This window comes from Malaclemys terrapin, chromosome 2 (genome assembly GCF_027887155.1).
Source record: "Malaclemys terrapin pileata isolate rMalTer1 chromosome 2, rMalTer1.hap1, whole genome shotgun sequence".
Classification (NCBI taxonomy): Eukaryota; Metazoa; Chordata; order Testudines; family Emydidae; genus Malaclemys; species Malaclemys terrapin.
Window position 1 is genome coordinate 82,537,589 of NC_071506.1, and position 16,323 is coordinate 82,553,911.

The window sequence follows — 16,323 nt, forward strand, 5'->3', positions numbered from 1 at the left end:
GCCAAAATATAGTTCCAAGAGTATCAAGCAGTCTTTGTCAAAAATATTCCTGGCTGTTTGCCAGGCAATTGCCAGAGTGAAGTTCACACACTTCTGACTGGTTTAAAATTCTCTTGGAGCGCCACAGGGAGGTGAGTTGAGGTATGTTGTTTTTGTTTACTGGTTATTATTGCATGTCAATAGCCTTTTGGAAAAATAAGTCATCACCACTATTGAATGTTACAGTAGCATTTTACATTACTAACCTGTTTTCAAGGCTTCCAGATACTGAAATATAGTCAAATATTATCAAGTGCTGTACCAACTCACAGAGCCCAACACCCCCAGCGTGAGGGCAAACAGGAACTGAAATGAAAACAGAACAATCCCTGTTTAAACCAATCTGAAGAGTAAAGGCAAATGACTGGATTATTCAAAAGCTTGTGCACCAACTCAGCTGGTGTTTAACTGCAGCTCCAATACCACCCCCCATGAGCCCTACAGAAACTCAGCTCCCAATAATAAGGGACCAAAGGCATTTTGAATTAGTACTAAAGCATGACCGAAAACAAATGACTGAACCACACACAAGCGCATGCTCATGAGTTAGCAACACGACAGCTGAAGAAGTTGCATGGCAAACTGGATTAGAACAAAAGAGGTGCTAGTGCTACTGACATACTTCGAAGAGCCTTACTTTGAAACTTTTTGGCCATCAGCAACACAGACAAGTTTTCATTCACGCTTCCCACCCTGCAGCTGTCAATCTGGAGATAGCTCAGGGCCTTAGCCTGTAGGAGCTGCTTAAATATCACTCTATTGTGACACTGCAGCAGGGAGGGAAGGGGGAAGAGAAAAAAAATGTTAAGCCCCAGATTTTCTAAGGAATTGGCAGGATATTACAAGAACTGTTGGCAATGCAAGTCAAAACAATTGCACAATGTTCCCACTAGGTTTCCCATTAAAACCAAGTTCTTTTTGTTGTACCACTTAGCTGGAACAATGCACAGCAGTGCAGAGGATTGCAAAGCATTTTACAAACATTAAAGACTCACAGTACAGTTGTAAGGTAGAGGCATAGTAGAATTACATCCATTTTACAGCTCTCTGAACTGAGGCACACAGAAATGTCACTATTTGCCTAAGTTCACGCAGCAATTCAGTGGCAGAGCTGGGATCAGTACTGAGTCCTAATTCAATGTTTTTTGTTTTAATTGCCAAGCAAACCTCCTGCTCTTAATTGCATGATACCCCTTATAGGAATGACTGGGCTACTGCAGCACTCAGACAGCAGGAGTGAATACACAGTGGTTCTGTTGGCTGTGGAAGACTATTTCTTCTGGACTCCTGCAGACGACTCCAATAAGATGATTAGGGCCCTACCAAATTCACAGCTGTGAAAAACATGTCACAGATTGTGAAATCTGGTCTTTTGTGAACTTTTACCCTACTATACAGATTTCATGGGGAGACCAGCATTTCTCAAACTGGGGGGGCTTGACCCCAAAAGGTGTCACAGGGGCGAGGGGTGCTGCAAGGTTATTGTGGGGGTAGGGGAGGTGTCACAGTATTGCCACCCTTACTTCTACACTGCTCTGACGGCAGCACCCTGCCAAGCCAACCTTACTTCTGCGCTGCTGCCTTCAGAGCTGGGCCCTCAGCCAGCAGCCACCACTCTCCGACTGCCCAGCTCTGAAGGCAGTAGTACAGAAGTAAGGGTGGCAATATCGTGGTCCTCCTCCCCACCCCCCCCAAATAACCATGCGACCTCCCCACAGCCCCCTTTGTGGTCAGGACCCCTAAAGTTACAACACAATGAAATTTCAGATTTAAATACCTGAAATCATTAAATTTACTATTTTTTAAAACCTATGACCGTGAAATTGATCAAAATGGACTGTGACTTTGATAGGGCCTTAGAGATGATGGATGGTCCAGTACTTAAGACATTTGACTAAAACTCAGGATTCCATTTCTACCTCTGCCACAAACTTCTTGCGTAGATGTTGGCCAAGTCACATGATCTTTGTGCTTCACTTTCCCATCTGTAAAATGGGGATAACAGTACTCCCCTATCTAACAGGGGAAGCAAGATAAATACATTCATGTTTATGTAATGCTCGGATATTATGCTATGGAGAAACCTCTACATACAATATATAAAGCCTATTACTCAGGAATTGGCCTTTAGTCTGCCAGGCAGGCCTGTCCTAATAGTTAATTCAAACCAATTTTCCTTAATAGATGTCATTATTCACACCAAAAATTAAATGTTCTATCTACTGGCAAACAACAGGAGGTCAGCATCACAATGAAATATGGTGAAAGCACGGCTTTGCATGAGAAACTGGCAATAGAGTAAAACTATGCTAATGCAGTATTTCTCTCCAGCTGCCAGTGAGCAATGAGAATTTGCTAAATTATGTTGCTCTGCTCTGTAGATTTAGTAGAAGGGTTTGGCAGGAAGAGGTATGTCATTCATGAGCACAATAAAAAACAATTCAATAGTTAATTCACTTCGATTCAGAAGCTGGTTTTCTTAAAGGGACCAGCCATTTTATTGATAGCTAACAATTTGTACCTTACATCCAGAGAGGAGCTCAGGAAATGGGGTCTTTGGACTGCTAAGATACTTTTACATGCTACTGATGTCTAGGGTGACCAGACATCCCATTTTTAAAGGGACAGTCCCATATTTAAGCCCTCCTGAAGGTGTCCCGACTTTCTTAAAAACGGGCAAATTGTCCCATATTTTCTGTCTCCCTCCCATCAGTACTGGTGGGTCCTGCTGCTGGTCGGATCCCTGCTCACCAGCCGCCCACCCACCAGCAGTGAGTGGAGGGGCGGTCCAGTGGCCGACAATGGGTGTGGGTGTGCAAGGCTGTGGTAGGGCAAAGCTGCAGCGCGCAGAGCCGGCCGTTCCCCCTGCTGGTCCATCAGCGCAGCCCCCGCCTTGTGCTGGCTCTCAGCCAGCAAGGTCCCCCACCCCATTTCTGGCCAGCACTGGCTGCACGCTGCAGGGGCTGGTGAATGCAGGCAGGCGCCAGGTGGCAGCCGGTTACGTGTCACCTCTGCGGCCCACCCATCAGCCCTTTATGTGCCTCCCCCCACACTGTCCTCTCCATATCCCCCGCAAGCGGGCCGCATGCCACTACCAACACTGTGTGGAGAAGAAGCCCCTGGTCAGAGTGCTCAGTTCACCAACAGCCTGGCCGGCAGGCTCCTTCCTTCCCCCACTGCCTCTGACTGGGCCAGCGCCCTTGGAAAGTCCAAGAACTTCCGGCCTGGGGCGCTGGCCAGGAGGAGCCAAGCCCTGCGTGTGCTAAAGACTCACATAGCACTGGCGCAGGGAAGCCTCTTTGCCCCTCAACTAAGCTCTGGAGTGGCGGGAAGGAGGGGGGGGAAGGGAGGAGGAGAGCAATTTCCAGCCTGTTTGCGCCCTGACACTGCAGGCGCCACAGCAGCCCCCTGGGCAGGGGCTTAGCACCCTTTTCACCCCCCAACCTCCTGCCCTGGGCCCAGCCCCCAGGGAGTGCAGGGCTGCTCCGTCTCCTAGCCACCCTTCCCTGCTGAGTCACCTTTCTGGTGGGGTTCGCTGAAGCCCCTGCAGTCATGTTCCCTGGGCCCTGGTGCACAATGCATCCTCAGGGCTTAACCCCATCCTGCCCACACTGAAGCTAAGGGGGGACAGGAGGCGTCTGGATTATGTCGGTGGCCAGCAGCAGCCTGGAGGTGTTAACTGCCTTTCGACACTGTGCAGGCAGGAAGGGACAAGCTGCTTCCAGCCACAGGGCAGTGTGTGTTGGGGGGGAGGCATGAGCTCTGCAAAGACACGGGCCAAGTCATCCCTTCCCCACCCCACCCCCAACCATGGCTGGAAGCAGCTCCCGTCCACTCCCTCTCGCACAGTGCCAAAAGACTGCTGCTGGCCACATTCTGGTGTGAACCCTGACAGAAATCTGGGGAGGGGGGCATGTGACCCTGTGTGCTCCCCCCATGTTTCCTCGGGAAGACACAGCGCGAGGTACGAGGCTCTGTCCTAGGGGCCCAGCCAGGCACAGAGGGTGGAGAGCAGCGGACAGTGAGGGTTGGGTAGGTCGTGTGTGTGTGTGTGTGTGTGTGTGTGTTTCTCCCTTTGTGAACCCTACAGCCTTAAAGATCAGAAGGTCAATAAAAAGAATCCAACTACTCAGTATTTCTTTTAACGGGGCTCAGTCAACTTGATGTTCGTACTGCATAGTTCTGATTGATTACCACTGAACTCGCTTGAATACAAGCCATTTTACCAGGTGTCCCATATTCAACATAGGGAAATACGGTCATCCTACTTCTGTCACTGTCTTTTGGAACTAGTGCTGGCAAGAAGCTAAGGGAGGGATCCATAAAGGTATTTAGGTGCCAACTTTAGGCCCAACTAGGATCCATAAAACTCTTGCCCGGCTGCTGCTGAACCCTGTAGGCACCTAAATTCACTCAGTGCCTGAGTTTTTACACTAAAGAGTTCCCTAGACACCTATGTTATTGCCTCTCTGCATGTTCATTGTTGCCTGCAGGGCCTGATACCTACCAGATCAGATCCCCAGCATGTGACTTACAGGGCTGAATGTTTATCTTCCCCAGTTTGTGAATTCCTCTGGGGCTCAGGTGGGAGATAGGCACCTGGGTGCCTCAAGTGAGGCAAGTTCACACAAAAACAACAAGAGGGCAAAGGAGGATAACCAGCCTGTAGTATAGTTATTAGGGTACTCACTCAGGATGTGGGAGACCCAGGTTCAAGTCTCCCCTCCACCTGCAGGGGAGAAGGCATTTGAATGGTCATCTGCCACCTCTCCAGTGAGCCCTCTTACCCCAAGGCTATAGAGTCATTGTAACTCCTTCTCTGGGCGAATTAAGACTCAATTAAAGCAGGGGAACTTCAACAGCAGACACTGAGGGAGCCCTCCATCAGGATGTTTCATAGGCCAATGGTTAGGGCACTCAACTGAGAAATGGTAGATCCCTGTTCAAACCATCATAACAGATTCATCACAACAAAATCTTCCCAGATTGTCCAAACAAATAGGGGTGGGGAAAGAGAATACCTATCAAAAGTATTAGTTGATCTTAAATTATGTGAAATAAATCCAAGGCTGTTTTAAGTCACGTTATTTAATTCCCAAGTGAGAAATCAGGGTGAACTTTGGCACAAATTCTCGAAAGTCACAGACACTACATTAAATAAAAGACTGAATGAAAAAACAATTAGACACCCACTTACTTGTTCTCCTGTTGCCACACCAATTCCTAATGGTGCCAAGGCCTACAAAAATAAAGAATAAATAAACAAAACGAACAAAGGACTCACTTCTAATCTGTAATTCCCAAATACAGCTTTTCACCAGAACGAGGGGACAGGGGGTAGAACAGCTAACAAAGTGTAATGCTCGTTACTTACTATGCATTTGGAAAAGAATAAGTGTAGTGTCATTTTTTGTTAGTGCATTTTATACAGCTTTTTTCTGCTCCAATAATATGTGAAGACTTATGTAAGAGGGTGTGTGCTACCATAAAGGGATAAACATCTCGGGCTCTAGCATTACTATTAGCTATATCACATTATGAGCACATATCCTGGGCTAGTATTACTCAACTTTACTGAAACACCAATCCACACATGTTAAAAGAAAGATACATACACGTTTCAGGGAAAATACTGATTGCTTTTCTTGTGCAAGCATGACAGTCTCATGGCCTTTTATATAATCTTTGGACCATGCTTTTCGTTTAAGTGTAATGGAATACAAATACAGGATGTGCCCGGGATCTTGTAGCAAACACCTTTAATGACTTTTGACAGCTGTTTCAGCCTGAACTTTGAACATTCCAAACAGCAGAGTCAATAAATGAATCCCTACTGCTCTCTGGTGTGTAGTCACTAAGTCATTACTGAAATGAAAAACAAACACTTCAACCTTAGAAATGGCTGCATGTCCAAGAATATCATCAGGAGAAGTTGGCTCCTCAATCCATAATGGTTTAAATTCAGCTAATTTAGTGACCCACTCTATTGCTTCCTTCACTTCCCATCGTTGGTTAGCATCCAGCATCTGAGAGTAATTACAAAGAAAATTCACTTATATGACTACTGAATTTTTATGAATATGAAATTGTTAAAAAAATAACCATAATGTTGCTATAAATTAATGAAAAAAGGAAATTCAGACAGTGTAGATCACTGCTGTTTTCTGATCTTTAAAACATCATATGACATTACATAGCACATGTTCTACAATTTCTAGACTCAATAAAGGTAAGGATAAACTAATAGCCTAAAAGATGAACTCCAGGTGGAAATCCAAATTATGCTTTGCTGGAAATGCTGCTTTGAGATGACACATTAAATCAAAGGCCCTGGTGTGCTGTAATCGTTAAAAGTAAAGGTCACAGATTTGGTCTCAAACCCTTATTCCAACTGAGGTAGTTGTATTCTGCTTTTCTGAATTTCCCCACCAGGTTTCAAATGAATATGATATTGACAACTTCTCTCCTGAACTTCTGCTTAGTGTTCTTGCACACCATTAAAGAGGTGCCACAAGGAACTCCAGAAGTGACTGTTTCAGTATCAGGCAAAACAATTCCTATATAGCAAGTGAGTTAAGCACTCTGGAAACGGGATGGTTGAAATTGTTCAACAGAACTGGGTTGGGTTTTTTTTTTTTTGGGGGGGGGGGGGGCAGAGGGGTGGTCAGAAAATTGGGTTTTTGACTAAAAATATGTTCACAAAAGGTGTGTTTTCTCTATGGAAAGTTTTGATTTTGTGTTGAAAACTGAACATCTGAAAACCAAAAATTTTGATGTGGAAATGCTGCTACAGTGCCTAACAGGAGTTGTAGTTTGGGTGCCTCATGTCCTCACTTTCCTCTGTGGCAGTGGTTCTCAACCTTTTTCTTTCTGAGGCTCCGCCAACATGCTATAAAAACTTCACAGCCCACCTGTGCCTTTCAAGAATGCCATGTAATCTCAACTCATACCAATATCTACACGAATAGACAGCCGTTTTATATTTAAAATTACTTAATAGTGTAGTCATTCAAAAATATTCACCAATGTCTTGTCAGGGCCAATCATTTCTCTTATAAGTCTGCATCTACGAATGTCATCCGGCAGATTGGCACCAACCTTTACTTTGAACCTAGACACATTTATAATAAAATGTAGGTCACTTCATCATGATTAATGTAGCAGTGATAACTTTCCTCTATGAGAAACTGTAAACTCAAATTTACAAAACACCAGAGTCAGTGTTTTATGGTCAATATTTTCTTATCACATCTGTCCCTTTTCCAGCACCCTTCATCCTAGCTTAACAAAAAAGACAACAAATACTTTCCCATGAATCAACAGGAAAGCAGTTACCTTTGTTAGCTACTAGCTTGCCAGGAGGATAGCTTATTTTGCCATACATTTACTTAGATACCTACTGTAATGGTATGTTATGGAATAGCAAAAAGGGAAAGTATTTAAAAAAAAAAATCAGAAGCAAAGACATCTCTTCTCAGAATGTAGAGATTGAAAAGACCTATAGGGTCATCCGTCTAGTCTGTCTCTGTGCCAAATCAGGACTGATCTCAATAGTATCTTTCTACTTGCTACTAATCATTAAACAGAAAAGTTCAGCATATGAGACAGTTGTTTACTATACCTTGTCCAGCCATCCTTCAATGCCTCCGTGCATAGCTGCAGAGAAAATTACATCTATTATATCTCCAAGTAGCTACACCACTCAATATCTAGACTAGTATTTTTTTACAGGCTGTCTAACCCAGGATGAACTTTCTAGCCACTTCTTTATTGACATAAAAGTGTAGAGCAGACAGTAACTGAGAGCAGAGGTATGAATAACATCCAGCTGAAATGTAGGATCCAAACTCCTCAATCTATGTAAAGAAATACTTGATGCATTTTTTTATTTCCATGTACTATGCATGACAGTTCTATGATCTAACAATGCTATTTCCAGATTCACAGAAAGCTGAACTTTTCCAAAAACTAAACCAGTTGATAAACATGTATTGTATTAACCAGACCTCAGATCCCAGAGCTGTGAAGAGCCTTCATGATATTTCACTTTGAAGGAGGATTTAGCTACAGCAAAATAAGGCCACTTTACTTCCGAAGGAGAGTGTCCACACAGGGGTCTAATGCGCTTTAACTTCACACCTTTTGTTAATTCAACTTCACTTTCCTGAGCATCACCATGTAGACAAAGCCCTTTGTCTGCAATAACATAGCTGCACAAGTGCAGTCTGATAGTTATACACAATACAGCAGTGTAAACTGGCTTGCAGTGGTCCATGGTTATCCCCAACAGCTACACCTAAAACCCCAAGGTAGACAAGGCCTTAAAACTCTTCACATTGTGGCTAACACAAAAGCGAATGAACGACTAGGCCCACAGAACAGGGCCAGCTTTCACATACACCCCCTCCTACATATGCAGTGCTTAATTGTTTCACTTTGCTCTGAGCCCAAAACTAAGCAACCCCTAGTGTTGAATCGTCACCTGTTGGCATTCCCCACTGAATAGAAATGTTTAAAATCTTACTTCTGTAATCTAATGTTGAAGACTCAAACCTGTTTTAACTGCTGGTCCGGGTAGCCCAGCCAGGCACAAGACGTGGTGTAAGCAGGGTATCCATGCTTTAACATTTGCTCTTCTACAAAACCAAAGAATGTCACCAATGAACATATGCTGTTTTCTCTTTAACAGATGATTAGTTTGTATGGTAGTTTTAGATAAGCTGTTACTCATGGAAATGAAAGGAGTTTAAAAATAAATCTCATTTTAACCAGGGTAGATGAAATTTGCTGAGAAAAACCCGCCCTATCCTCTCCTTCTTTCCAAAATGTGGGGGAGCTTCAGCTCAAAAAATACCTTTAGGGTGTAACCAGCACCGTCTCCATGCCATTGTGACTGACACAAACATTCACTGAAGGGTTCCAAAGCAAATGGCCACCAAGGGCATGTCTTCACTACCCGCCGGATCGGCGGGTAGCGATCGATCTATTAGGGATCGATTTATCGCGTCTAGTGTAGATGCGATAAATCGATCCCCAATCGCTCTGCCGTCGACTCCGGAACTCCACCGCGGCGAGAGGCGGAAGCGAAGTCAATGGGGGAGCAGCGGCAGTCGATCCCGCGCCGTGAGGATGGGAGGTAAATCGATCTAAGATATGTTGACTTCAGCTACGTTATTCTTGTAGCTGAAGTTGCGTATCTTAGGTCGATTCCCCCCCCCCGCAGTGTAGACCAGGCCCAAGACAGCACAAGCCCTCTCTATATGTACACCTACCACCTCCCCAATGACTCATAAGGAGGAGACATCACACAATGCATTCAACCTCGCACGAGAGCCTCAATTGTTACATTCCACTTCCCAGTGACTAGGACACTCTGGGATGCACAGTGCCACATCAATCATGTGGTGTGTTCAGTCCTTTATTCTCCTACAAGACAGTGAAAGTAAACTTGGTTTAAACTTACCTCTTTCCTTCTTCCCAAGTAGGCCATTTTGAAGTATTTCTGCATGGGGGTGGGGGAGAAAAAGAGGAGAGATTATTGCATTAACCAAAGTTCAATTCCTCCACATCTCCAGATCCTACCACCACACACTGCTGTTTTCATAAAACAAGATTCTGCTCTGTTTACTTACAAAGAGTAATGCCCTACTGCTCGAGTAGTCCCACTGAAATCAAAAGCAGCTCAAGGAGTAAGGGGATCTGTCTTGACAGAAGGACGACTTACCACAAGCTTCTTCTTCTGTTAGTGCATCAGTAATATACCTGAAATCTATGCAGGATAACAACTGCTTTGGGTCCTGTTAACAAAATATTTAATGTAAAACAAACAGCAAAGAATAATAAAATTACATGATTACAAAAAGGCAATACTAAGGTAACATATACATCTGCCGTATGAGCCATCTATCAGCCTTCTCCCTGTCACAGACAGTACTGTGAGTGGATTCACCAATTCTAAAGTCAAACTGATTAACTGACTCTGGCAAACTTTAAGGTTCTAATCCAACAAATATTTAGGTATGTGCTTAACTTTAAGCATGTGAGTAATCCCATTTAACTCAATGGTGCCACTCACACACTTAATGTTAAGCATGTACAAAAATATTTGCAAGATCAGGGTGTAATTGATTAACAAACATTAAAAAAAAATTACTAATCCATTTAGAATGCTCCAAGTGTGCAAATCTGTACATACTATAATCTTCACACAGAAACGGCAGTTCACTCAGCATCAGAGGCTGCTTTTTGGCTCCTTTGAAAATTTGTCCCAAGAGAGTATTTATCAAAAGAGAGGTCTGAAAGTAATTCACTGAAATAGTCTGAGAAAAACCCAATTCAAAATACATTTTAAACTGAAAAATGATTCAATATTAACAGGTTGCAGAGAAGAGACTGAAAACATGAGATTCTTTAGGCTTTTAAAAAAAATAAAGATTTCATTTAAAAAAAACATTACATTTCCAATCCTGCAACGATTTATGCACATGCTTAATATCTGAATATAAAATCTGCTACTAATGGATCAAGAGATTGGACTTTTACTTTCTGTAAATACATCAATCTTTATTATTGTATGCAGAGGCCTGTATTTTCAGAAGTGACTAGTGATTCTGGGTACTTGCTTTTGGTGTCCAATGTTGAGACTCCTTATTGGGGTCTGATTTCCAGAAGGCGAGTGCTCACCATGTTGTGAATGTATCTCAAAGTCAAGCACCCAAAAAATGGAAGCATCCAAAATGACTTGTGACTTTTGAAAGTGGAGGCCAACGAGATCTGAGTATTTGCTAAACTATAATAACTATTCCATAATCTTATTCCCCCCCCCCCCAAAAAAAAATAATTACTTGCTAATATAAAAACCAATCAAACCCAAACAATCGAATCACTACATTTGTCTTGGCATAAAAACACAGCTCCTCAGCCGAATCATAAGGATTAGGGTCTTTAGGTCAGCATTTTAAAAAAATAATTTACTGGTATCGGTATAGATGAGTTCCAGTTGCCATATACGGTATTGTAGCTGGACAGGTTAGAGTCTGTAACAGTGCTCCCACTAAAGGGGCCAATTTGCACAGCTGTGTGGGGCCAGAAACAGACACTTTGGAAGGAGAAGAGCCCTCCAGAACAAAATGTCACATCCACAGCTCGCAGAACCCTCTGGTTTCTAGGGCCTTGGAATGAGCTACATGGCCATAGAGGTAATTTTAGCGTAGATACTGCCTCAAATTTTTACTCTTCTAATGCATCAAAAACATCAGTGTGGAACAGTGGTAACATTAGCCCACATAGAAGAAGATTTTCTTACCATGTCAACTAGTAACTTCCACAGAGGCTACAAAACAAAACGATTAAATGACATGAAATGGATGGAGATGATATAGAAGCAGCATACAGGTGCTAGTTGTATCTTGAAGTGACAAAAAGTAAGTGTGGAAAACATTTACACTTGATGCCAAATGCATCTGGCTGATGTGGTTCTCAAATCAAGACAGGCGATTCAAGATGTCAGGCCTCAGATTGAATTACTTTAACAGGAACATCTCTCTCAGCTCTGCCTCATTATGGCCAGGATACGGATCCTGGCCCACAAATAGCTGGTGTAAACTCACTTTTATTATGTTAAATTAGTCAGACTTGAAATGCTGACGTGACACTACTACTGGAAATGTTGTTTATGCTGAAGAAATTGATCCTTTCTACTTTAAGATTTCTGTGACATTACTTTTCTTATGCCCCTTATGTTGGGACTGTGTCACACTCCTGGATGCTGACAAGTAAAAAGGTGCCCATTACTTTTTCTCTCCTAGGAAAGGGTATCAGAATAACTCTATAAGACAATTGTTTGCAGTGTTGTCCTAGCTGTCTCGGTCCTAGAATATTAGAGAGACAAGGTGAGTGAGGTTATATCTTTTACTGGACCAACTTAAGATAATAGCAATGATTTACTAGTATAGTACTATTATTATTTACTACTTCTATTGTGGTGGCATCTAAGAGCCCTAGTCACAGACCAAGACCCCATTGTGCTAGGTGCTGTACAAACACAACAAAGCCCTAGTTATTTACTTTACAGCGTTTAAGACCATGCTACATGCCTCAGATAGAAATATATGATCCTTGCTCCAAACAGCTTACAAGATCATATTAGACATGGAAGTGGTTACAAGGAATTCATAACTTTACGAACAGTCTGCAAAGGAAGAAGAAGAAGAGAGAAAAGTCAAGAAAAAATTAGTTATTAAGCAGAGCTGGTCAAAAGTTTTTGTAAAGATGTCATCATTGGTCAAAATTCAAACAAAAAAAGTTGCTGAAGATTTTCCCCCACGACTAGCTCTACTGGTAACTGGTGTATAAGTGTCAGCTACCAAAGCCTCAGTCCTACAAAATGAATAGCCCCAATGAACTCAGTGGTGTGTGTCCATGAACTTAGGACCAGGACCTAAATCTACAAAAAGTATATCAGGAGCAGGACTCTCTAATTTAACAAATACAGGGACATTTTTTGTCCATGTGCTCTAAATACGTCACCTTTCCCTCCTGCTTAGCCCACAAATCCCACACGGCATTCAGAACAGCAGCTGTAGCCAAATGCACAGCACCTTTCTCAGGACCAATCTGTTGAAAAAAATCATACAGTTACCTATAATGGTTTAGCATTCTTTCATGTCTTCATTTCTAGTTAATGACCATTAGCAAATTTATACATCTGGAAAACACAACAAAGGAAAAACCACCGGAATTAAAAAGATAAACCCCTATTCATTAGAAACTGAGAACAATCTGAAGTCGGTGTGTATTAAGTGCATTGTGAGATTACTACAATGGCTATATTGATCTCACGTTCCTCTTAATACCCGCTGAGTTTTCTATTTCCAAGAATACTAGACCCTGAATAGAAATAATATTTCGTGAACACTTGCAAGTCAAAAAAAAGGGGGAAAAAGAACAGGTAAAAGACAGCTTTTGGGCTCTAAACACAGGGAAACAAAGAATCTGGACCTCAGGCCCCACTTCTGCTATTGGATCTATGTGGGTGGATACTTGCATTTGTCTAAAGCTCCCTTGAAAACAACAGGGCTCTGGATGGGTTCTCTGTGCAGATCCTATTGCAATGTTAGGGCCCTGGTTGTGAAACAGAAATTTTCTCTCTCCCCCCATAACTGCACAGAGATTCTTATCTAAAAATACTTTTACCTGTACATGTGTCCTTACAGTGGGTTCACATTCATATTTGTTGCCATCCACTTCACAACAACACTCCATAAGATAGCCCTTACCCATCGGAGCTGTCCGTCACTGGTGAGCTGCCTGTAGAATCCTCTAAAATCGCTGACAATTTCTTCAAGGTCTTTATTAACCACGTGAATGGAGAGAGCATTAACTGCACAAACAACTGCAAAACACACCAGAATTTAGTGTTTTAATACCACACAGTGACTGGAACAAAATCACTAGATCACTAGTTCTATTGTTCGACCAACATTTTAGAATTTCACCTTTTCTGTATAGGTGTTGGACCTAGGCATGCTGCCACACCCCCCGGCTTGAAGTGGTTTCCATCATATACAGGGTTTACAGTTTGGTTCAATGGATCTCAGCACCCCACTATGCTAATTGTTCCAGCACCACTGCTTTTCTGAGAGGGGCTTGGTCTAGCAGATTGAATATGTAACTGGGAGCCAGGAACACTTGACATGTAACATTGGCTCTGCCAATGATTCAGTTTGTGTGGCCTCAGATAAGCCACATAACGTCTCTGCATCTCATGTTTCCCTATTTATCCTCTGGGAAAGATAATACCTACCACCAAGAGAGGTTGTAAGGCTCAATTAGTTAATAACTGAAAGGTGTTTGAAGATGAAAAGTCACTTGCACTCTACCTTTCACCCCAGAGAAAGATCTTGCTGCCAATGTAATCCTCAGGCACACACCACAGTAGTGGTCAGAGAGGGCAATGTTATGCTATCATGAGCACTAGTAAATACAGAAGTTTCCCTAAAATGCTGGGAGAAGATTTGATAGACCTCGCCCACAGGATCTGTTGCATCTCATGCAGTATATATGGTACTTACAGCCATGTTAAATTTCTCATTTCCTCATAAGGGATTTTGTTTTTCTGGCTATAATATAATAGTTGTGATCCAGTTGTGTTAACTCCCCTAAAATCTACCACTACTGATTTCAACACAAGCTCCAGCAGAGGTTTTTGTTAGAGCAAAACACTAGCAAATCAAGAAAGTATCTTATACACCACTGTTGTCTAGCAGGCTGGATGGGATGGAGGCAATCACAGAAAGGAGCGGACATGTCAGGAGTTTTAGCATCATTCAACCATCATTTTCTGACACAGAAGAAGAAATAAAAGAGAGAGAGAGCAGCAAACTACCCAGGAGACCTTGGGCCCAATCCTGTTAGGTATGCCTATTTAAGGCATTAGCTTGAGATTTGGGATGGGTGGGTTCAAGTCCCTGCTCCATCACAGGCTTTGGTGACCTTAGGCAAGTCTTTGGTGACCTTTCTGTGCCTCAGTTGTCCTTCTGTAAAATGGGGAAATAATATTTCCCTTTCTCAGAGGGTGAGGATAAAGACTGGGAGGTGCTCAGATAGGTAGTACCAAACACCCTCAACTCTCATGAACTTCGGGGAGAGTGGAGATTGTCAGTGCTCAGCACCTTGCCATACCAGGTCCAAAGTACGCAAAAAGGACCATATCTTCATTGAAGGTCTTATTGAAGGCAATGGCATGACTCTCGAACCAGGAACAGATCCCTTTATCATGGAAAGTGTGATTATGTACAGTACACCGGAATATTTAGAAATTATTTTGCCATTATACAGACCAAAAAACCCCTGCTGTTCTGATGGAGAAGACTATCAGTTGTGAATATTAGATAGTGATGTCTTCTTTATGCATTCAATGATCATTTTTTAAAATTTTCCATTTACTCTTTAAAAGGCAAAAAAGTTTTTATAAATATGGCTATAAAAAGGGAAAGACAACATAATCTGATGTAGGTATCACCTCCATGAGGATGATTCTTTAGAGTTTGTAACATATTTAGTACTGTCACTATACTCGAGTGGCAAGGTTTTCATGGATTATGATTTTGTGACTGTCATATTGTGATCTGACAATGCTCTTAGTTGGAAGGTTTCCAGGCAATAAAGCTCTTATGAAGAATTGCTTAGAGACCTACTTAGTAATTTTCTAAGAAAAAGTGGTGTGCAATGGCTACATTACTACTTTGTAAAGGCACAAGTCTTACAATTGTTCAGAATGACTCTGGAAAGATACAGGTTTGGTCCTGGATTGTAAACTTCCTCCCCCAAATCATCAGGCAGTATGTAGTGATTAACGCATTACAGGATTTGCATGCACAATGCTTCCAAACTGATGCTAGCTTCTGACCAGATAGGGGATGCGCGCAGTGCAGATGTGCCCCTGGAGATGTAGAGCAAAGTTGAGAACCTGGGTCCTATCTATTTAAGAGTCTGAGCCTTCAATTAGCTATGGACATGTGTAACTAGATGCATCTTGAACGTACAGAAGAGCAGGGGGTGATTTTGCAAAGATAAATGCGTAAATAAATACACACAGATCAAGCCCTAAGCATCCATTTAAACCTATCCTTTCTTCCCTTTTCTTGTCAATACTAATGACACCTATGTTTTCTTTCTCTAAATATTTTCTCCCTAGAGCCATAATAATAATAATATAAAACGGATAGGCAGAAGACTGAGCTACACAGTTCAGATCATTTCACTTCGAGCAGTGGTTTTCAACCTTTTTTCATTTGCAGACCCTAAAAAATGTCAAATGGAGGTGCAGACCCCTTTGGCAGTCTTAGTCTGCAGACCCCCAGGGGTCACGGACCACAGGTTGAAAAGCACTGACCTAGAGCAAGCCCACAGCCTTCCTTACCCTTTCACGATTTCATTCCACCCTTATAAAGAGAGTGTTATGGCTGCAAAGGAACATTCTCTGTGAGCAAGAGAAGGCAAAGCTGCTATTAGAGTGAAGCAAGTATCACTGTGCGAGAAACCCAGTCATTTTGTGTTTGCTAGACCTCATCACTTCAAGGATGTTGTGGCGGGGCCAGACTACCCCGCCTTAACCCGGAAGGAGTTAAGCCCCAGGGACTGGCAGCGGAAGTCCCGCCTCCCCAGGCAGACTGGGCATGCTCCAAGTGCTACAGGAGTATAAAGGGAGGGAGACCAGCTCATTCTGGGCTGGAGCCTGTAGAAGGCCTGCCAGGGGAGCTCCTGTGGCGGACCAGCCACCGC

The 16,323-nt window shown here is 42.8% G+C and overlaps 1 protein-coding gene across 4 annotated transcripts in view; it reads right to left on the reverse strand.

Moving 5' to 3' along the window:
* ENOSF1 (enolase superfamily member 1) overlaps nt 1-16,323 on the reverse strand; it is a 28,255-nt gene that overhangs the window by 8,624 nt on the left and 3,308 nt on the right. For 2 of the 4 annotated variants that reach the window (XM_054017894.1, XM_054017893.1), the window contains exons 3-14: nt 13,317-13,432; nt 12,568-12,654; nt 11,345-11,371; nt 9,764-9,836; nt 9,503-9,541; nt 8,593-8,675; nt 7,661-7,695; nt 7,063-7,150; nt 5,931-6,065; nt 5,237-5,278; nt 677-806; nt 246-345 (exon numbers count right to left, since the gene is read on the reverse strand). In XM_054017894.1, the coding sequence (XP_053873869.1) occupies nt 246-345; nt 677-806; nt 5,237-5,278; nt 5,931-6,065; nt 7,063-7,150; nt 7,661-7,695; nt 8,593-8,675; nt 9,503-9,541; nt 9,764-9,836; nt 11,345-11,371; nt 12,568-12,654; nt 13,317-13,432 (955 nt within the window). The remainder of the gene's footprint in view (nt 1-245; nt 346-676; nt 807-5,236; nt 5,279-5,930; nt 6,066-7,062; nt 7,151-7,660; nt 7,696-8,592; nt 8,676-9,502; nt 9,542-9,763; nt 9,837-11,344; nt 11,372-12,567; nt 12,655-13,316; nt 13,433-16,323) is intronic. The other 2 variants (XM_054017896.1, XM_054017895.1) reach the window with 1 other exon arrangement.